At 38.0% G+C, this 23,101-nt stretch overlaps 1 protein-coding gene across 4 annotated transcripts in view; it reads left to right on the top strand.

Annotated features, from left to right (window-relative positions):
* PLGRKT (plasminogen receptor with a C-terminal lysine) overlaps positions 1-22,894 on the top strand; it is a 43,687-nt gene extending 20,793 nt beyond the window's left edge. For all 4 annotated transcript variants that reach the window (XM_027041154.2, XM_027041156.2, XM_027041157.2 and 1 more), the window contains exons 4-6: positions 17,989-18,119; positions 18,697-18,806; positions 22,510-22,894. In XM_027041154.2, coding sequence (XP_026896955.1) covers positions 17,989-18,119; positions 18,697-18,806; positions 22,510-22,631 — 363 coding nt within the window. In that variant the 3' untranslated portion in view covers positions 22,632-22,894. The remainder of the gene's footprint in view (positions 1-17,988; positions 18,120-18,696; positions 18,807-22,509) is intronic.
* Positions 22,895-23,101: the final 207 nt, after the last annotated feature.

The raw sequence follows: 23,101 nt of genomic DNA, 5'->3' as shown, positions 1-23,101 counted from the left end.
CCTCCACTTCATATTTGTAAAGGCTTTAGGTCACAAAGGAAGGCCATCCTACCCTGGAGTTCATGCCAGAATCCCTTCTCTCTGAGGGCCAGAGGCAAACTCCCGTCACTTCCTATTTTCTCTCTGGTATCACTCTGGATGACCCACTAACATTCTATCCCTTTCTAAGAGCTTGTAGAGAGTGGGTCATCTGCAAAGCAGAGACGATGGGTACACTTAGGATTAAATCCTCAGATTTTTCCTAGATCAGTTTATCCTCTCTGGCCACCTCCCCAGGTCCTCCTTGATGACTCATTACTCAGATGTTGTCAGGAGAAATTAAAAAAATCTTCCCAGAGTCTTTTAATCACCCCCTGAAAGCACATGGCAGTTGGTACAGACTGAGAAAGAAAAATGTACCCCTGACAGCTAGGCCCTGGCACTACCAGTTAGGCCATGGTGTTCTCCTAGGGAACATAAGCAGCTTCAGAGAGCACCACCATCAGACAAGACCACTCTATAATCATGTCAGAAAATAGACAAAGAAATGGACATTGTCCAAACTACAGAGATGACTGGGTGACCCCCTGCCCCATGCTGACTAATGTGAGGGCTGCTCCTTCTCTATTTACAACTTGCACATGCTTAGTTCCTGCCACCTTCTAGATAAGAAGACTTAAAATATCCAGTCATGGAATTATTCCCCCTTTCCGACAGCACTCAGTCCAGATGATCTCTGAACCTTCCCCCAAATTATTTAACACAAGTCCATGTCCTATAAATCTCTTCTAATAGTCTCTTACTGAGACACCCCACACTTCCTATGGTATGTTTCTCTTTCGCTGCAACAAGTCAATGAACTCTACTTTTTTTACTTTACTTTTCTGGTGGTCTTCAGCAGGAGGAGCACTAGGATAAGATAATAAATATCTAATGCTTATTTAACATTTTCTCTATGCCAAGTACTATTCTAAGCTCTCTGAACATATTAACCCCTGTAATCCTTGTTACACATACTGAGACTGCCACTATTACTATTTCCATTTTGTAGATGGGAAACTGAGGCACCAGGAGGTTGAGTAAGTGGCAGCCCTGTTTCCCAGAAGAGGAACACTCCATCACAAGTTTGGACAGTCTTTAAACTATGGAACAGACAAGAAAACACTTCAGTTCTTCATGTTCTTTAGGACCAGGGTGATAGAAGGCTAGACTAGTTCCCTAGGACTATATACTTGCTAATTTTAAGCCAAAACTTGGAAAGTCAGAGGGAAAGAGTAGGAGAGTGACCTCATTTCTGAAGAATTTTTATTTTCTTCACTGCAAAAATATGATCTCCTGCCAAGAATAATGAGTTTATATAGGTTTTAAGGTATATTCCCCATGATATTCTCCACATAGCCTGTGATATTTGAGTGTTTACCAATGTGACAGGCATGGTTTCAGATTATCACTAATCAACAGAATTAATATCTCAGGGCTTGGCTCACTCGATTTCTCAACAACTCTTGATACAGTTGATCACTGATCACTCCCTCCTTGAAACTACTGTCCTCAATGCTGGGAAAGCCGATCTCCTGGTTCCCCTCTTCCTTCGCTAATGAAGCCATCTCAGTCTCTTCTGCCTCCTCTGCTCCCTGTTGCACGTTCCAGGAGTGGCCCTGGCTCATATCACAGTTGTCTTCTCTGTCTGTGCTCATGTCATAGGGGATCTCGTTCAATCTCCTAATTTCAAATACCACCTATATAACTGATAACTTCAGATTTACATTTCTACCCTAGACCGATCATACGGTCTACTTGACGTCTCTACCTAGATGTCCATAAACACCTCAAACATGTTCAAACCACACACAATTCCTTATTCTTACCCCACCGATCCCATTCTTAGCCATCAGATCTGTTCATCCTGGCGGCTTCCCCATATCCACAAGTGCGACCACCATGCTGTGCTCAGGCTTCAAACCTGAGGTTACCTCTTACTCTTCCCTTTCTCTCACACCCCATTACCCAGTCCATCAGAAAACCACTTTCAGCTCTAAGTTCCAAAATATCCAGAATCTAACCACTTCTCACCACCTCCATTGCTACCACACTGCTCCAAGCCTCATCTTTTGCCTCCATTCGTGCTATAGCCTCCTAACTGTTCCCCTACAACTTATTTCCTTCTTATACTGAAGCATGTCATAGACATAGTGAAGTACACAAACCCTATGTATACAGGTCAATAAATTTCTACATATGTTTATACCGGTATAAGTACCACCAAGATCAATGTATAGAACATCTTCAGCCCTTAGGAGGCTTCCTCCTGCCTCTCTCTCTCTCTCTCTCTCTCTCTCTCACTGCTTAAAGGCAACCATTATCCAGACCTCTATCCTCATAAATTAGTTTTGCCTATGCTACTGCTTCATATGTATGCAATCACACAGTATGCATTCTTTTGTCTTTTTTTCCCATTCAATATTATGTCCACATTGTTTATTCATATTGTTGCTTGTAGCCATAATTCATTTTTTCCAGGCTTTGTAGTATTCAATTACACAAAACCACGATTTATTTATCCATTCTATTGTTGATGGGTATTTGGATTGGTTCCAGTTTGAGTCTATTATGAATATTACTGCTATGAACACACATGCTCATCTCTCAGACTGGTCCTGTTAAAGCATCAAATCACACAAATTCCTGCTCATAACCTCCAGCAGCTTCCCATCTTCTTCAGAGTAAAAACTAAAGTTCCAGCAAGGCATGTGAGAAACTGAATTTTGAATTTTATCTTATTCTAATTAATATCATTAATTTCAAGTTAATATATTGCTAGTGGCTACCATAATGTACAACACAACGCTACAGTAACTCTGGATGTCTGGCAGGTAAAGCAATTTTCAAAATAGTTTTTTCTGGCATATTTTTCATCTAAGTAAATTTACAACAAGCTTGTGAAGTTCACTAAGATAATTCCTGATAGGATTCTGGTTGGAATTTATTCTTGGGTATTATATAGTATTTATAATATTATGAATAGTTTTTAATGGTTTCTGGCATATAAACATTTTTAATTTTTGTATGTTGAGCTTATATGATCTTATATTCAGCCATCCTGCTAAATTATCTTGTTGATTTTCATAGTTCTGGGGGGGGGCTTTTTTAGTCATTTTTCAACTTATTTTCTCAAATCTTATAAATAATCATTATCCATTTGTTTTAATTCCTACTTTTACTGCACTATGGTTAAAAATGGTCTACGAGATTTTTGACTTGAGAATTTATTGGGATATTTTATTGTGGTATAATACAATGTTCACTAAATATTTATAAAGAATATTTTCCTATGTTTATTGGGCTATACACATATACATAAAATTAACTTGTTAATTTAGTTGCTCAAATCCTCAATATTCCTACAATTTCTTTTTTTTAAGTTTATTTATTTGTTTTGAGTGAGAGCGGGAGAGTGGCTGAGACCAACTGATTTTCTATTGGATTTGGTACAGGGAGTGCTGTCTTCCTCCAGACTCAGAATTAATGATGCCAATATCTTTCATGAAAACTCATGCCTTTCCCTTCCTACCACACTGTCTTTTATGTGGCCTTTCCCCCCCCTCCCACTGTGGGCTGATACTAAGCCACTATTGCTTTTAATACTTCACATCTTAGCTTGCTTATCAGTACTATCAAATTAGGTTTTAGTTTTCAAAAATGAGGTCAGTGTGAATAAACATCGCATCACAAAAAATGTATCTCTTTCTCATTAAGCAGAAACATTCATGAGGATTATAGAAGAACATTTTATAACACAAACCTCTAATTACATTTATGTTTATGTTTCCCAATTTGACCTCTCCCTGTCTGTGGCTATTCAGTTTGGGTTTTTACTTAGCATTATATTGCAGGAGGAATGAGTATTTCTGCAGGGATTTAACAGCAGCAAATCGAAGATTTATTGGTTATGACTGGGTCAGGCTCACCTTTCTGTAGAACTCTTAGACCCATACACATCAGAAAAGGACAAAATGTAAAAATAACAATTTCTTCCATTTCAGGAATTAATGGTTATTTTCTTATAATAATGAAATGGTATTTTATTCTTAAAATCACATGTGAACATGAATATTGGAAGTATTATTTCCCAGAAACAGGAAACTAAATAATGGATTCTTTCTACAGCCTACTTCTGTCTTTATACTGAAATCAGGTTTAAATAAGAAACTTCCAGTATAAGGTTTGCCAAAAATTCATAAGAAATGGAGATGACCTACCCCATGAATTCTTCCTATTAGCAATTATGTCGCTATGTTAACTTTCTGATATTAATTGGATTCTGATTTTAGTTATTGTGCAAACATATTTTCTTCTAAATAAAAGAATATCCAGATTAACAACCATCCAAACTGAGCTCCCCAAATACCCTGTAAAAAATGGTGATGGGCTGATATCTGAGCGATGTTTTAAAGGAAGGCAGATCACTTCAACTCACCCTCTTGACCAAAAATTTAGTATGGTGTGTATGGCACCTCTATAGGGCAAGTAAGCATCTAATACTCAAGGACAGTGATATTAGTATCAGACATAAGAAAACTTGAAGAAAATACAGAAACATTTACTGAGCAAAAAAACCCAATATTCTTCCCACCTCTTGCCACTGCAAGGAAAACCTGGTGTGTTTTGGTATGAGAATAGAAAAATATGGAATATAATGCTTGAAAGTAATGATTTGTGAAAAGGAATATATATAAAATGCTAAACAGTTTTTCCTTTCTTTTTATTTATTTATTTATTTTTTAAATTTTTTTTTTCAACGTTTATTTATTTTTGGGACAGAGAGAGACAGAGCATGAACGGGGGAGGGGCAGAGAGAGAGGGAGACACAGAATCAGAAACAGGCTCCAGGCTCTGAGCCATCAGCCCAGAGCCTGACGCGGGGCTCAAACTCACAGACCGCGAGATCGTGGCCTGGCTGAAGTCGGACGCTTAACCGACTGCGCCACCCAGGCGCCCCATCCTTTCTTCTTTTATAAATGTAAAGATGGAATGTTTTATTATAAAATTATTTATAATTTTTTGCATCTGACTAGAATTATTCCTTACCAAGTGGTTCAGATGTTTTTGAATAATTTACTGAGAGTGGAATACAAAAGGCCTTTTTAAGATACAGGAAGAATTATGAAGTCAGGTGACTATATAACCACATATCTTCCTTATTTTTTATAATGATTTAAAATAAACACATGCTGGGGCACCTAGGTGGCTCAGTCGGTTAAGCATCCAACTTTGGCTCAGGTTATGATCTCACAGTTTGCGAGTTCGAGCCCCGTGTCAGGCTCTGTGCTGACAGCTCAGAGCCTGGAGCCTGCTTCAGATTCTGTGTCTCCCTCTCTCTCTGCCCCTCTCCTTGCTCACGCTCTGTCTCTCTCTCAAAATTAAATAAACAGTAAAAAAAACTTAAATAAACACATGCTGTCATTTACCTATCATGACTAATGCTGAAAGGGTAGTCTGTCCCATTTCTTTTTTTTTTTTAAACACCTTTGCTGAGGTATAATTGACATAGTATAACATCCACCCATTGTAAGGATTCAATTCAGTTATTCTTAGTACATTTATAGTGTTCTGCAACCATCACCATAATCCAGTTTTAGAACATTTCCATCATCTCCAGAATTCCCTTGTGCTCATTTACAGTAAGTCTTGGATCCCAACACCCAACCTGGAAAATCACTAATCTACCTTCTGTCTCTATAGATCTGCTTTTTCTAGACATTTCAAACAAATGGAATTATACAGTACTGTATCTGTCTGGCTTCTTTCACAAAGTATAATAATTCTGAGTTTCATCCATGTTGTAGTATATTTCCTCCTCCGAGGGAATTTTAGAATCAGCTTGTCAAAAAAAAAATGTTTTATTTATTTTTTAACTTTATTTATTTATTTTGAGGGAGAGAGAGAGAGAGAGAGAGGCAGAGAGAGGGAGAGACAGAATCCCAAGCAGGCTCCACACTGCCAGTGAAGAGCCTGATGTGGGCTCAAACCCATGAATTGTGAGATCATGACCTGAGCCAGATTCAAGAGTCATAGACGCTTAACCAACTGAGCCACCCAGGTGCCCCTGTCAAAAAAAAGGTTTTAAAAAACTCCTGCCAGCCAGGTGGGAAAGTCTTTGCTCAGCATAGCCTTTAATGACTCTTGTTTCTTGCTTGGATTCTCCATCTGCTGAAGTATTTTGGAATAATTATTTTAGATTTAGAACATTTCTGAATGTAATAAAACTACATGAAAGTACAAAAGTACTTTTTATTGGATAAAGACCTTCAGTTTCAGGATTCCCTGAAGACATCAACATGTAGGATTAGAAGCACTACCATTGAGAAGACAGAAAGGAAAATAAATAAAGAATATCTACATGGTTATAGTTGTATTCAGTGTGGTTAGTGTTATCTTTTTTTTTTTTTTTTTACTTCTCTTTTGCTTTGGCTCATATCCTGAAAATAAATACTTTGCAAATTTCCTGGCTATCATGGTAAGAGGTGTTAAACAATATTATTCTCCATTTTATTGTGACTGTAATAGCGTCTCATTAGACCAAAGTCATGTATCTGACAACTTCTTGTCTGGCCCATGATGAGGAAACAAGGAGAAATCACTTAAAGACAAAAGAACCAAATAATTATAACAATTGTTATTAATAATTATAACAATTATATTTATATACAATTGTATACATATAATATATATAATTATAATAATAATTGTAATAAGTATAACATACTCATAGGATGTCCCTATCATGTCCTCATTAGAAATTTATGTACTTCTACTTTATACACAGTTCTAACAAGCTTTGCTCTCTTACTGCCCCTAAGACAATCAAAAGCAACAGATCATTGAGAGGGAGAGAAAGAGAAGAAAGGGAACCAGGAGACACTGGTGCTTAGAAGAGGATTTACTACTAAGAGTGAGAAATAAGCACTTGATATAGGAGGAGACAGAAAATAGATGCAGAGGCCTGGGACCACTCAGCGAACTATGACAGCACAGCTGGATTACAGCCCAGGAGAGCTAATGATGAGTCTATGTCTTTACTAAAAGAAGGTTCCTAATGTTCAAACCTAAAAAAAGGTATGTAACTACTAGCTAACTAAATTCATAAATAAACAAACAACCAAACTACTTTGGTTTGCTATATTCTATTATGAAGGCAGCAGCATTTGTACCATATACTGCAGTAAAAGCAGTATATACCTTTTAGACAAATGTCTGTTAAAATGGTTAGAAATCTTTTGCAAATTTCTTGCTAGAAGGAGTATATTTCAGTCCTCAGGATAATGCTTTTATTTTTTATTTATTTTTATTTTTTAATGTTTATTTTTGAGAGAGAGAGAAAGAGTGAGAGTCAGAGAGATAGAGAGAGAGAGAGAGGACGAGCAGGAAAGGGCCAGAGAGAGAGAGAGGTCGACAGAATCCAAAGCAGGCTCCAGACTCTGAGCCATTAGCACAGAGCCTGACACGGGGCTTCAACCCACAAACTGCAAGATCATGACCTAAGCTGAAGTCAGAGGCTTAACTAACTGAGCCATCCAGGTACCTCAGGATAATGCTTTTAAATATGAACAGATGATTCCTAATATTGCTGAAAATGTAGCATTTCTGCATTTCTTATTTTTTGGCCTGTCCTCATCAACTGACAAAAATTACGATGCTGGGCTAATCTTTGGGAGATTGCAACCCCATTCATAACTAGATATTACAACATTTAAAGTCCATACTATAAAGAAGTTATTGATTATTGTTGGGTTAAGTTACATTTGCAGTAAACTAAACATCTTATGAATTAGGTTGTATAAAACATGTTTCTATTACTCAATGAACATGGGACTTATTATCTGAAAAAAAATAGTACGGAAGATAGGTTTCACTGAGAACAATGGATCAACAGTCCAGAGAAGGAGCTTGCGCCCTGCCAACTACTCATTTGGCAAACTTGCACATGCCTTTTAACCTTCTTGAGCTACAGTTTCTTCATCTAAGAGGTAAAAGAAAACCCAGTACAAACAGAACTACAGATACAGGCAAGTTACCTAATCATTCTTACCCCTCAGTTTCCTCTTTTGGAAAAATGGGGATGTTTGTTACCTCTGCCAAACAGACTGTTACAAGGAGTAAATGGCTCAATAACAATTAGCTTTTAGGAATCATATTGTCACTTGTGTGCAAATTTTGTCTTTTTCTCCTGAAACATATTTTTACTTCCCTAGGCTTCAAGATTTACAGAAATGTATTTCCATCTGATACTGTGTAAAGCTGCTTCTGCTCTTCCCATACAAACATCCTTTCCTCCACCAACCACAGGCATATTTAAAAAAAAAAGATGCTCGGGGTACCTGGGTGGCGCAGTCGGTTAAGCGTCCGACTTCAGCCAGGTCACGATCTCGCGGTCCGTGAGTTCGAGCCCCGCGTCAGGCTCTGGGCTGATGGCTCAGAGCCTGGAGCCTGTTTCTGATTCTGTGTCTCCCTCTCTCTCTGCCCCTCCCCTGTTCATGCTCTGTCTCTCTCTGTCCCCAAAATAAATAAACGTTGAAAAAAAAATTCAAAAAAAAAAAAGATGCTCTATATACATAATTTCTTTTTAGCCCCATAAAAAAGTAAACCCACGAGGTAGATACTAGTATTATCCCCATTTTACAGATGAGAAAACTAGAGCATACATATGTCGTGACTCACCTAGGTCACAGGGCTGGGAAGAGATGAATGGAGTCCCATCTAGAAAACTGTAGGAGGCCAGGCTGACCAAAGCTGGGAGGGGCTGCAGCAGACAACAAGGTTAGGACATCCTGGGGCACAGATATGGTCTGAAGGACCTGGAAAACTGAGCAGAGAAGCAAAAATAGAAGCATTAGAAGTTTTCGAGCAGGGGAGCACCAGGGGCAGAATTGATATTTTCAAATAATCAATCTTACAATTTTGTATCTATTTTCTAGGCAAATAATAGCAACTAACTTTTATTTAACCCTTATTAAAGCTCTGCTCTAGACCTCTGCATGTATTTGCTCATTGAATACTTATAACAACTCTAAAAGGTAGGCACTGTCATTTGTTCCATTTTACAGATGAGAAAACTGAGGCGCAGAAAGATGCAAGAACTCACCAAAATCCAGACAGCTTGCAAGTGATGGAACTAGGCTTCCCTGGCAGGCAGCCTGGCCCTGGTGTCTACTGTGGCCTCGGTGCCACAGTGCTTTTGTTAATAGACATATACCGCAATCTAGACATATAAGGCTAGCAGGGGAGGCAGCAAGAATGGAGAAAAGGGGAAATTTTGAAAGAAAAGTGGGTGGGATTTCTGGACTCACTAGAACTTGGGGGGAACAAGAAGGGGAGTAAGTTGAAAATGAAATAAAAGTTTTCATTCCCCTGGGAGAATCACGGCGCCTCTGAGGAAGACAAGGAGCTGGTCTGGAGGAACCACGAGGGAAATGCAGGTGGTGTTGAACTCAGGGTAGTGCCAGGAATGGTAGAGAGATGGCTGCAGCTGGCAGCATTGCTCAGTGAGTAGACAGCACTCCGGAAAGAGATGTGAGGGCCTCCTGCAAAGATAAACTCTCAAGTCAGGAAAACAGGTAAACTCTCCAGGGAAGAGAGAGCGAAGAAAGGAAAAGAGTAAGTCTCTAAGTCTAGGTAACCACCAAGGACAGGAGATGAGAGGAAACAGCAAGACGAAGAGGCTTACACATACCAGTGCCCGTGGCGCACCAGCCCTTGCAAATATGCCGTGGGATGTAGGAGAGCAGCCCTGTAAGGCAGCTAATGTGGCTCCTGGAGATAGAGGAATTTGAGTTAAGGCATTCAGGGCTCTTTCCCACAATCACACAGCAAGTAAGTGATGTAACTGGAATGTGAACCTAGTCCATGCAATCCCAAAGTCCATCTCTTTCCATAAACAAAAATGTGTGGAAAGGGGAAAATGCCTGACACAGGTGAAGGCTGGTGGCTGGTGTCTAGGACAAGGGTGGCAGGACACAAAGCCCTAGAGGTGAACCAGAATAGGATTTTAAAAGGCTACATCATGTCTAGGAACTAAAGAGCCAGTGGAAGTTTTTCAGCAGGAAAGTAATATAAGAATCGTTTTAAGACAAGAATATAAACAAATATAAAAAGAGAAGTATTAAAAAATGGACAGGATGGGGAAGAAACTAGGACCAGAGAGCACAGGTGGCGGTAACGCTGTACTTTTTTTGATGAGTAATGATGCTCTGGGCTGGAGCTGGAACAAAGGCAGCACGGAAGAAAGAGACTGGATTCAGGAGGTATGCAGAGATATTATGGTAAGACCTGCCCATCCCTCTCCCAGGGGAGGTCCCCAGAAGGCAGCTGGAAATAGGATCTACCACTGAAAAGAGTTCTAGGATGGAGATTTAGAATTCAAAAGTCATCAGGAAGAGATGGTATCACCAGGAACTGGAAGACCAAGAGAAGATGACCAAGCAGGAAATTCTGGGGGCAAAGTAAACAAATAGAGGATTTGAAGGACCGTTTCTGGAAAAGGCTCCAGTGCTCATCTGCTCTTACGAGTTTCCTTTTCCTTTTGTATCCTGTCTACAGAAGGGGAGCAGGTCTTGACCTTTCAGAACTTCCGTTGCTGCCTGTTCTGCCCTCATCTCGAGCACAGACACTATTTTCTTTACAAAGCCATGGGCTGGCTTTGTTCTCTCTCAGGGAGGGATCCCAGAGCCCCAAACCCATGCCTGTGCAACAGGACAGGGGAGGTCACATCTCAAAGAAATGTTTAGACAGTCAAGTCTGCAGACCCTGGTCATTATTTGGAAGTGGTGGTGGCTACTGGTTCTCTGAGAAATCCGCTGTGGCACTGAAAAGGGTGTCTTGTAAGGACCATGAAATGCTCACATTCAGAGAGTGGTAGTTACCGAAATCACTTAGGAGAGGGGAGCATGAAATGCTGGTAAGAAATTGGAGGCAGTGAGTTGTTGAGGTTCTTTCAAAGAGATTTAAACAGAATATTCAGGTCAGTCTGTATCCCAGGTCAATTGAGAGCTCTTTATGCAATCTTTCTAAAATTATGGCATCAAATATATGGAAAGCTAAAGGTTTTTCAGATGATGATCACATACCCTGCCATTCACCCCTATTTTCTATACTGACTTGATACTTCAGTATACTTAACAGTAGACTGAAAATTTGGACTTTGGGACAGGCAGGTCTGGGTTAGAATCCCAGGTCTGCTATTTAATAACTGAGGCCACAGGGAAAATCACTCAAACTTTGAACCTCAGTTTCCTCAACTGTAAACTGAGATAATACCTCCTGTGGCCGTTAATAATGACTGGACTGTTTAACTTCTGTTCCATTCCAACTCCCTTATCAAGTGCCTGTGGATACAACAAAGGCTGGAAAAGTCACAGGCAAGTTTCCCAGACTCCCTTGCAGCTGGGTTTCATATCTAACCTAGTTCTGCCAAGTAGGGCATGCCTGAGGGAGACTCTGGAGGTAGACGTGGGCGGGGTAAAGCTCCAAGAAGACACTGGATCTTGTAGTAACCACTGTAGAAGTGACTGGTATTTTGGGAATGTGGAGGTGGAGTTTCAGCATTTGGACCCAAGTATGTGACAGGAGACAGTAGCTGTGGGGGTCCCCCAGAAAAGTCCCATGTTCTGGCCGAGGATTCTCCTGGTTGTGTTGTTCCTGACAGTACAGAATGCAAACTGATTTTCACTGCTCCCCCAGAAATTCTTAAGCTGCTAAATACCCTGCAATAATTGTCATTTTGTTTAAACTACTAGTTGGAATGGATTCCCTTTTTTTCAACTCATAGACCAACCTCATAGGGTTTTGTGGGAAAAGCAATGTATGTGAACTAGTACAGTGCTTAACACCTCATGAGCCACGTTACTATTATTAGCGAATCGTATGTCCTCAATCGTATGTCACAATTAGCGAATCAGTGTCCACAATGAAGTAAAAATAAGCATCCTGCAATTTCTTAAGGATTTTCTGATTTTATTTTTTGAAACATATCTTGGTTCTAAGATTCTTAGTTCTACGTATTATAGAGGTTTTAGTTTTGTGCACAGTTAGGATCGACAAAGTGAAACATTAATTATCAAACTAAGAAACATGTCCTCTTTAAAATGAGGAAAACCAGGATAAAAGAAAACGCCCGTATTGTTTTTTACTTAAGTTGTGGAATTGTCTTCAATTTCAGTACCAGACACAGTTAGGAGTGATCTTAAAAGACTTTTAGACAATGGCTGAGAAGGTCAAAGGTCTTTTGTTCTTTCCCAGGCTCTGCTTATCTTGTTAGCATCTTTTGATCTCATTGGGGAGATCCATAACTTAACATAGAAGGTTTTTGCCAAACTTGCATTCTTATCTTTTATTTAGGGAGACCTTACTGTTTTCAAACATTTGAGAGTAAGAATGGATTTAATTGTGTTTAATCTTTATTGGAAGATATGTAACAAGATGCTGTAAGCAAAGCTTTTAAGCTTCTAAATACTACTGTGATTTTGTTTATGTTCAATTACTTTCATAAGTCATTGACCAAAAAAATAGTAGTTTTTTTAAAAAAAAACAACTTGAATTTATTACTCATTTTCCTTTCTGGATTCTCCCCAAACTATTTACTGGATGTTGAGCATTTAAAATATCTGTAGAGCAGGGCACCTGGGTGGCTCAGTCAGTTGACTCTTGATTTCAGCTCAGGTCATGATCTCATAGTTCCTGGTTTTGAGCCCCACATTGGACTCTGAGCCAACAGTGCAGAGCCTGCTTAGGATTCTCTGTCTCCCTCTCTCTCTGCCCCTCCCCTACGCATTCTCTCTCTCTCTCTCTCTCTCTCTCAAAATAAATAAACAAACTTAAAATATATCTATCTGTAGAGCCAATTAAAGACAAATCTACTTGTTACAGTTTTCATTACGGATGCTTCATGTTAGCAATCTTAGTTTATGTTCTATTTATCTGAAATTCTGATTTTGCTTTTAGTTTAGGGGGTATCAATGATGTCTCTGTTAATTTAACAAAGGCCCAGACAAATATGAAATATTTTCAATTCTGATAAAAAAAAAAAAAACTTCTTTTGTGACAGGACACACAGAATTCTTTTTGGCATTGCCCAATTAAGGAAATAAAAACACAACTTTTCTGTTACTTGGGAATATATTATGCATAAGTTAAAAGGCCACTGGAAACTAAAAAGACAGAAGTAACTGAATTTTTTCAAGATTGGTCTAATTATTTCTCAAAAATAGAAAAGGCTCCAATGGAAAAAAATGCAATGAAAATAATTTATAGGACAATGTCATTGCCTTCTTTGAGCTCTGAAAATATTTTCTGCATCCAAGTGAAATTTAATCACTTTATTATTGTATTAAGGGGAAACTTGCATTAAGTGGTCTGTGGAACTTTATGTAATTGTCCCTTCTGAAACTCAAGAGATTGATAAATTACTGAGGTCAGTAATTTTGTGACTGTTCTTAATATTTTTTAAACAAAGAGGGGTGCCTGGGTGGCTCAGTTGGTTAAGTGTCTGACTCTTCATTTCAGTTCAGGTCATGATCTCACGGTTCGTGGGACTAAGCCCCTGCAACTGGCTTCTCTCTGGCAGTGCAGAGTCGGCTTGGGATTCTCTCTCTCCTCTTTCCCTGCTCATGTGCTCTCTAAATAAATAAATAGATAGATAAAGCTTAAATATATATTTTTATATAAAATATAAAATATATTTTATTAAATTATTTAAATATAACAATTAAATATATTAATATGTTAAATATATATTTATTTAAAAATATATATGTATAATATAAATATATATATAAACACAGAAACTGAAGAATTAAAATACACAAGAGGGGGTTGCCTGGGGTAGCCCAGTCAGTTGAGCAACCAACTTGATTTCAGCTCAGGTCATGATCTCACTGTCGTGAGATGGAGCCCTGTGTCCAGCTCTGTGCTGGGATGGGGCCTGCTTGAGAGTCTCTCTTTCTCTGTCCCTCCCACACTTGCCCATGCACTCTCTCTCTAAAATAAATAAATTAAAATTAAATAAAATACACAAGAAAGAGCAGATATAACAGTTTTATGAATGTAGTCAGGATATGGTTTCTACTACTATGTACAATTAAAAAAAATTTTTTTATGTTTATTTATTTTTGATAGGGAGAGAGAGACAGAGTCAGAGCATGAGTGGAAGAGGGGCCACGAGAGAGGGAGACACAGAATCCGAAGCAGCTTCCAGGGTCTGATCTGTCAGCACAGAGCCTAATGTGGGGCTCAAACCCACAAACGTGAGATCATGGCCTGAACTGAAGTCAGACACTTAGCCAACTGAGCCACCCAGGTACCCCTATTACAATTATTTTTAATAAGCTAGTTCCCTTTTATTATGTTCTCTTTAAAATGAATTGTGGTTCTATAACTGTTAAACTAGTATCAGATAAACCTATAAGAACATTAGAGTCTGAAGTCATAAGCAGTAACATTCTAATTTCAAACTGTTTTGTAAAGCAATACCAAAAATAAGAGACAAAAAAAACCCTAGTAGTATAAAAAGATCTAAAATTCTTTTAAAATAGGATGAAGAATCTTACATTTATGATTTGGGTTAAAAACTGCTAAGGAGGGGTGCCTGGGTGGCTCAGTTAAGCATCCAACTTCAGCTCAGATCATTATCTCACGGTTCGTGGGTTCAAGCCCTGCATCAGGCTCTGTGCTGACAGCTCAGAGCCTGGAGCCTATTTCAGATTCTGTCTCTCCCTCTCTCTCTGCCCCTTCCCTACTCATGCTCTGTCTCTATCTCTCAAAAATAAACAACAAAAAAAATTTATTTTAATTAAAAAAACTGCTAAGGAAACTTACTGTACATGTTCTCTTTTTCTCGTATTTCTTATGTGTCAATATTTGGGGAAGAAGATGAATGTACATTTATTTACATGATGCCTATTATTGGTAAATTAATAGAATTATCCCTTATGGCTGCTGAAAAAGTTTGTTAATAAAATTCATTAATTAATTTGAAGTTTGAAATGTATTTAGATCTAGGCCTATGATTTTAAGCATAATTTATGAAGCATAATTAATAAACTTTTAATTGATAATTAAATTATAGCTCAGTGATGTCTTTCATCAGGAATTTTTTTGCCCACAGAGAGGGTGTGCATAGATTTTTCTTTAATGCTAGGCTCAGAGTTTATTGTAGATACACAGTCTTACTGATTATCACAATATATGATATACAGAGATGAATGCCTCTATTCTTATTAGAAGAGACACATAAAATAAGATTTGTTTATAACCATTTTTAAAATAAACTTAAATTTTAGAACAGCTTTAGTTTTATAGAAAATGAGGACGGGGCGCCTGGGTGGCTCAGTCAGTTAAGCGTCTGACTCTTGGTTTCAGCTCAGGTCATGGTCACACGGTTTTGTGAGTTTGAGCCCTGCATCCAGCTCCTCTCTGACAGTGCAGAGCCTGCTTGGGATTTTCTCTCTCTCTCTCTCTCTCTCTCTCTTTCTCTCTCTTTCTCTCTGCCCTTCCCCCACTCATACTGTCCATCTCTCTCAAAATATATAAACTTAAAAAAAAAGAGGACAGGGTTCTTGAATACCCCATACTTAGTATACTCTACAGTAATATCTAACATTATTTTAACTGTCACAACTAAGAAATTAACATTGGTATATCTACTACTAAATAAATTCCATATTCAAATTTCATTAGTTTTTCCCTAATTTCCTTTTCTGTCCCACAATCCCATCCAGGATGCTTCATTACTGTATACAAGGCGATTCACTCTTTGTGCGTGAAGTTTAAAGGTCTTTGGCAAATGCAGTGTCACCTTTCCACCACAATAGTGCCGTACAGATTAGTTCCACCACACTTACAAAGCCCTCTGTTCCCAATCTTTTGAGAATTCCCAGAGGATCAGTTTTCAGACTGATATTTCAGCTTGATCTTTGGTTGGGAAAACCTAGGCTGTGAATTTTTTCAGGCAGTGGTTCTCAATCCTAGCTGCACACTGGAATTACCTGGCAACCTTTAAAAAATATTAATGACTGGTCCTCACTCCAGAACCTAGTTTCACTGGTCCGGGGTGTGGGCCTGGGCATTGGGATTTTGAAAAGTTCCTGAGAGGCTCACAATGTGCAGGTACGATTCAGAACCACTGATCTTGTGTTCATCTGTTTCATGACTGGATTCAGCTGCATTTTGATAACAACACAAATGATTAATTGATGCATCTACATCATTTTGGGGGGGAGATACTATGAACTGTCATGTAAGTTTTTAAGTAAGTAATATGGCAAGGATGCATTTCACATGCTAACTAATCATGTACACAAAACACTCTGGCTGGAGGAGGCTTTTCTGCTGTTATTTCCTGTTTGATCAACCTGGGCAGCTCCAGGTTATTTCCTCGAAGGGTATTCAGCCATGTTTCAGGTTGGCTTGACCATCATCTCTGGACTCTAGGATGCTGCTAATCCCCTGATATCCAGCCACTTTCCCTACCCAGCACGTGGTTTATGGCCCCTGCCTGAGTGTCTGTTAAGGAGTCCCCAGGCTCTAGGTTTTGTGGACTATCTGGTAAGCCCAGACCTGCCTTCAATTGTCAGCTACCTTCTATGACCCTCTTCAGGTTGACACAGGAACCCTGCAAACATTCTCCATACCCCCTGGCGGCTGAGGAAGACTGAGTGGCCTCTCTCAGGTCTGCTCTAAGCCTAGATCTGCCTTGCAACCATTTCTGCTCCACTTCAGTTGCCCCTTGCCAGAATTCCCAACAGAAGATAGGCCCACAGGTGCACTCTGGGGATCCCCAAACCCTAAATCCATCACAACCCTCCAGAGTTTCAACCCCTAAGAGGGGCCAAGGAGCCAAGCCCCATCTTTAAATCTAAAATCTCCCTTTCTTCTTCTAGTTCCTTCTTACAGTAGAAAGGCAGCAAGAAGGGAAAACTGAGTCACGTTCTCATTCCTTCCCACCCTATGGTTTACATCATGAATTCTATGCTTGCTGTCCTCTATGTTCTGCTAATGATACACAGTACCAAGATTTTAGAATTTAAAAAACAACTTTTCTCTCTCAAGAATCTGACTTTCTTGGGGTGCCTGGATGGCTCAGTCGGTTAAGCATCCGACTTCAGCTCAGGTCATGATCTCACGGTTCGTGGGTTTGAGCCCCATGTCCAGCTCTGTGCTGACAGCTCAGGAGCCGCTTTGGATCCTGGGTCTCCCTCTCTCTCTGCCCCTCTCCCACTCCCACTCTGTCTCTTGCTCTCAAAAATAAATAATAAAAACATTTAAAAAAAAGAATCTGAATTTCTCAAAATAATGGGCTGTCAGACAGTTGCTTCTCTTGTTTTCTAAATATCCCTTCAGAAATCCAGTCTCCTTCTGTGCTCTGGGCTGTATCTGCTTTCTGCTCCAATGAAGCGAAAGACACTGACTAAAGTGACAAAGCACTTGAGGCAAAAAGAAGATTATGGCAAAGAAAAATCTCTATTGATGTCTCAGAGTAATACCCCTCTACAATCATATCATAAAATGATATGGACCTGCTACATCAAGTGAATGTCAATTTGCAGCCAGATAAATTTGGAAAGCAAAATGATTTCAATGCAATTTCTAATAATGGCCAATAAGATGTACTTGCATTTAAAAGCACATAGATCTTTCCTCACAAGTGACAGAATAGGCTGAACATCTATTTTAGGGTTGAATAAAAGTTCCAGATCACATGCATTCAAGACCTGAGGACACAGAAGAAGAATATCATATCCAGTCTGTATATATATTCCAGGAAGATTTCACTGCCAAGGTGACAGCTGTGGATAGCTGTCCAGAGGAACTTTAGTCAAAGTCTATTGAGATTAAAAAAAAAAAAAAGACGAATAAAAACAAATGAAGAATGAAAATCCCTTGGAAGAGCAGATTATTAACTCTGTGCTCCAAATCAAAAGATGAGTAACCAGACTTTGCTATTTGTTTCTTCCTCAGCTGGAAAGACAGCTAATGATGCAGAATGAAATGAGAGAAAGGCAGATGGCTTTGCAGATTGCTTGGTCTCGAGAATTCCTCAAATATTTTGGAACTTTTTTTGGCATTGCAGCCATCTCTTTAACAGCTGGGTATGTTTGCTATTTACTTTAAACTTGTCGTAAGTAATTTACTTATTTTTTCTTTTGACATTACATATTATCATAAAGTTGACCAAGATAGGACTTTGTTGCATATAATGTATATGTAAAAACAGTAATCCCTTATAGCTTAGTCCTTGGAGATAACTGTAGAACCAGGGTAGAAATTGTTAATTCTACCTCTAGTGTCTCAGATTTCTTCTATCCTTTTCTCCATTTTATAAGTTACAGGACTGACTTGATACCAAGATAGAAGAAGTCCTCTGCTAATTTATCTCCACAAACCATAAGGGGGATATAGCAATACTTAACCATTTTTTAAATGATTAATCTGAGCCTCAACATCAAATAAAGATGAGCAAGTCATAGACTCTGCTCTTGAGAACTGCAGACTCTGGGGAGAGATTGTGGGTAAGAAAATTCTATTTCTGTAAAATACTCAAATGAACTAAGTACCTTCTAAAATGGAAGACATTCGTCCAAAAGCAGGTAATTTTTTTTCATTGAGTATGGAGATAAGTATTTACAGGCCATTCTTGATATTTATTCCTTTTTGTTCTTGAACCAGAGCAATAAGAAGGAAGAAGCCAGCCTTCCTCTTCCCTATCATTCCATTAGGCTTTGTCTTCACCTACCAGTATGACTTAGGATATGGAACCCTTCTCCAAAGAATGAAAGGTCAGTTTTTGATAAAGCAGAGTCTATTTCTGATTCATCTTCTGGTTCAAGGATCCTCTCCTTATGGTCCCTTCATTTATGGGCATTTTGACAAGACCCCTCTCTCTGAGCTTCCAATGACCAACATATCTGCTCCCTCTCACAGCAGCGTGCTAGAGTCAACTCATACCAGCTCACGTGAACTATCAAATTTTCAGGAATTTGTAAGCTGGTTGTTAAATACAGTCATTATTAAAAATTTAATTATATAAACTTATAATTAAATAAATTATAAAAATAATATTAAATTCTATTAAAAACAATGGTAATATATACTCAACTTATCAGTTTTTCATTATTTTACTATTATCAGTACTCCTAAGTTATGTGTATCTATTTTATGTGTATCTACTGTATCTGCATGCAGAAATGCAGATACAATATACAGACACAATAAGATACAGATACAACCCTGACTTCAGTGGCATCCCATTGGTAACCTGAAGTTGGTCATGGTGGGAATATTTACACATGGAAATCTGCAAACACCAAATCAAGGCTTGACTTACTATTTTGTTGATTGTCTAAGCCAGGGGTTGGCAAACTATGGCCTGCAGGCTGGCCACATGTTTTTGAAAATAAAGTTTTATTAAAACACAGACATGCCCATTGATTTCTGAATTGTCTGTGGATATATTCCCATTACCACAACAGAGCTGAGTGGCTGCAATAGAGACATAAGGTCCCACAAGCCTAAAATATTTACTGTCTGGCCCTTTTAAGAAAGCTTGCCAACATGGTCTAGACTGAAGGAAGTGAAGAAGAAAATGTTAATACTGTAGATTGTGCTTAAATGTTTGTTGTGTCAATGGCTATTACATTGTGACTAGCACAAACAGTTGAGGAAATATTCTCCCAACATTTAAAAACTGTTATCTGAAAAATAAATAAAGTAAAATAAAATAAAAACTGTTATCCGATTCAGCTAAGTTGTCTATATCATTCTCAAACAAATAACATTCCAACATATGTTACTGTTTCCACTTTTGTCCTACTCATTAGTATAAATGAAAATACCAACAAACATTCAAGTTGGAATTATACTCTCTCATCAATTACAACTATAGATTAGCTATGAATATAATATTTCAGGAAAAAAACAATAAAAACATTCTGAGAATCAATTTGCTATGGGAAATTTATGATAAAGTATACAGAACATTTTATTTTTTTTATAAATTGTGTGCTACATTTATTTTATATAAGTAAAATTTATAATAAACTTATGTTCATAATAAACTTATATGCTTTTTTTTTTTCCGGGAGAGCTGGTTGTTAAATAATCACCAGCACCATGCTGTTCTCACAGAACTCTGGATTTTATTGCCCTAGAAAATAGCACTGCCACTGTCCCTTCTTCTTGAGCCTTTGACCCAGAGCATATTCCTCTCATGGGCTCTGTGGGCACATCACTGTCTCTCAAGCTCTGTGGGGACTGATTTGGTACAGGAAGGGAAGAAGTATAGGAAGGTATTGGAATCAGGGAGTAGAACTTCTCTTTCCCAAGCCTAGAGAGATACAAGGGTTACATGTTCTTAAAAATTCCCATTTGAAGATGGAAATACATTTTCCACACAAAAACTCTGCAAAAATGTTCCTTGGGGTCAAGCATTATTGGTATCATATCATAGTTCAGCTATATTGTGGGCTAAATAGTTTTTTGTTGATGGCCTAGAAATTTCTTGATTGCATTATTACTATGGGAAAATGAATTAAACACTGACCTACAAATTAAATTCTGGAGTGCAATCTCATTTTATGCAGGAGACTAACTACACAACTGATTTACCAATGTTAAAGCTCATTTCAATAACCTACTCAGTTTCATGCTACTCATCTGCTTAAGAATTCATTAGTCTGATTTTGCAAGATGAGGAGCTCTGGAGATAGATGGTAGGGATGCCTGCGCAGCATTATGAATGTTTTTAATACCACTGAACTGTACGACTCAACATGGTTAATAAGACAGTAAGTATTATATGTATTTACCACCATAAAAAAGAATGGGGGGAAAAACTCACTAGTCTTGAGTTCAATTGTTTCATTGTTTATATGGACATTAGAATTCTCAGCGCCTCATAAAAATTAATATGTACTATTAAATGTCAAGCCTGTTACACAGCATTCACTTGAACATATTACTAATAGAGAACAAGTTTATTTTCTAAGAACATTGTGATTGTATGTTTGGGAAGTAATTTTATTACAGGTCCATCAGAATCCACAGAACATATAATTTTAAAATTTCAAGACACACTGTGGGAATTTCCTATTTAAAAAAAAATATATAGGGGCACATGGGCAGCTCGGTCAGCTCTTCTCAGCTCAGGTCTTGATCTTACGGTTGTGAGTTAGAGCCCCATGTTGGGCTCCTCTAATTTACCAGGAAATGTGCCATCTTTGAAAGTTTAGGTTATAACATTTAGCCCTGTTAACTAGTGATGACCCAATATATACAACCCTTATTTGACTGAATTTATCATCAGCCTTTCTGCAAACACATGGTGAGAATTTGCAGTATGTGAGGCCCTATCACAAGGAAACATCTAGTATGTCATCAAAGGCTTATCTAATTACATATAATTTATAATGATTTTTACTTACTACTTAAGACAGAGGCAAAAAAAAAAAAAGATGTTTGCAGATGGTTGAAACATTATAATTTGAAAATTGTAAGCCCACCCTCTTGGGCCTGGGGTACAAATTAACTGTGTGCTAAAATAGAGGTACTTAAAGGAAACATTTGCCTTCATTCCCAAGGAAAGTTTATAGAATGTCAACAATGTAGATTATAATTTTTTTAATCTTGCTAATTAGTCTTCAACTGGGCCCAAGACAGTACTAGCTGTTATTTGAAAGAGGAATTGTTTATAAAAATGTATATTCTTGGGAAGCCTGGGTGGCTCAGTTGGTTAGGCGTCCAACTTCGGCTCAGGTCCTGATCTCACTGCTTGTGAGTTTGAGCCCCACCTAGGGCTCTGTGCTGACAGCTCAGAGCCTGGAGCCTGCTTCAGATTCTGTGTCTCTCTCTCTCTCTGCCCCTCCCCTGCTCACGCTCTGTCTCACTTTCTCTCCCTCTCTCTCTCAAATATAAAAAATAAAACATTAAAAAAATTTTTTAATGTATATTCTTGTGTATATGTATGTATACAGACTAAAGAACATTTAATATTATTTTGGGTATAAGTGGTTTCAGGTAAAAGATTAGCTTTTCTGAAAAGGTAGAATTTTAATAAGCTTTATTTTCTCTTATGTGTGTCGCTTATATATTAAGGGCAATATAGCAAAGACTTTTTGGCTTCTCCATCCCAAACCCCTCCAAACACAACTAAGGCTTAACATCCTGACTTTCCTTCAAGGGACTAAGTATTACACGTGGTATTCTTTTTCTTTTACATTTTAAAATGCTGTCTTCTATCAAATAAAATCTATGGCATATCATTTATCTCTGAGTCTTCAGAATTCCTTTCCTCCCAAAGGAAAGAATGGCCTTCCTTTGGGAGTTTCCTTCCCCTAAGGACAATGGGTGAAACATGTGAATGTGAGATTTAGGGGCATGCCTCCAACACTGTTACAGCTTGTCATTGCAATATAGCAATTTGGCCTTCTCACAAAACACTAATGGCCATTTTGTCACCTTGCATATTTCTGTACTTTATTTAAGGTGAAGCTGAGAACATACTGGAAACAGAAAAGAGTAAGTTGCAGCTGCCAAAAGGAATGATCACTTTCGAAAGCCTTGAAAAAGCCAGAAGGGAACAGAGTAAATTCTTCATAGACAAATGAAATTATGTTTACCCACCGAATCTCAAAACACATCATTGTTGACTTGAACCATGGTTTTTACAATTTTTAGATGCTTGAGATTTTGATATAATGGATTTTATTTTAAAATATTAAAATGCAAAATGGGGTTTGTTAAATGATTTTAAAATAAAATTTATAACATTCAACACAAAATTATGGAGGTACTCTAAATAACTTATTTCCTATATATGTGTGTATTACAAATATCTAAATGTATAATTAATAAATTATGTTGTTTTGAATTTCTGGAAGCAAATGTCCTGCTGCTCTCATTTCTCTGTCACACATGTTCCCTATCACATTTCTCTCCCACCAATACTTCTTTTATTTGGATTTGTCGATTGTCCTGTCTCTACATGATAGAAAACAACTAATGTTAATGACTAACATGAATATTGTACTTATTATGGCCACTTATTTTTTTGCATATATTATTGTAATCATCCCAA

The sequence above is a fragment of the Acinonyx jubatus genome, chromosome D4, assembly GCF_027475565.1.
Source record: "Acinonyx jubatus isolate Ajub_Pintada_27869175 chromosome D4, VMU_Ajub_asm_v1.0, whole genome shotgun sequence".
Taxonomy (NCBI): domain Eukaryota; kingdom Metazoa; phylum Chordata; class Mammalia; order Carnivora; family Felidae; genus Acinonyx; species Acinonyx jubatus.
Note: the sequence above shows the minus strand (reverse complement) of the source record. Positions and strands in the feature narration are given on the sequence as shown.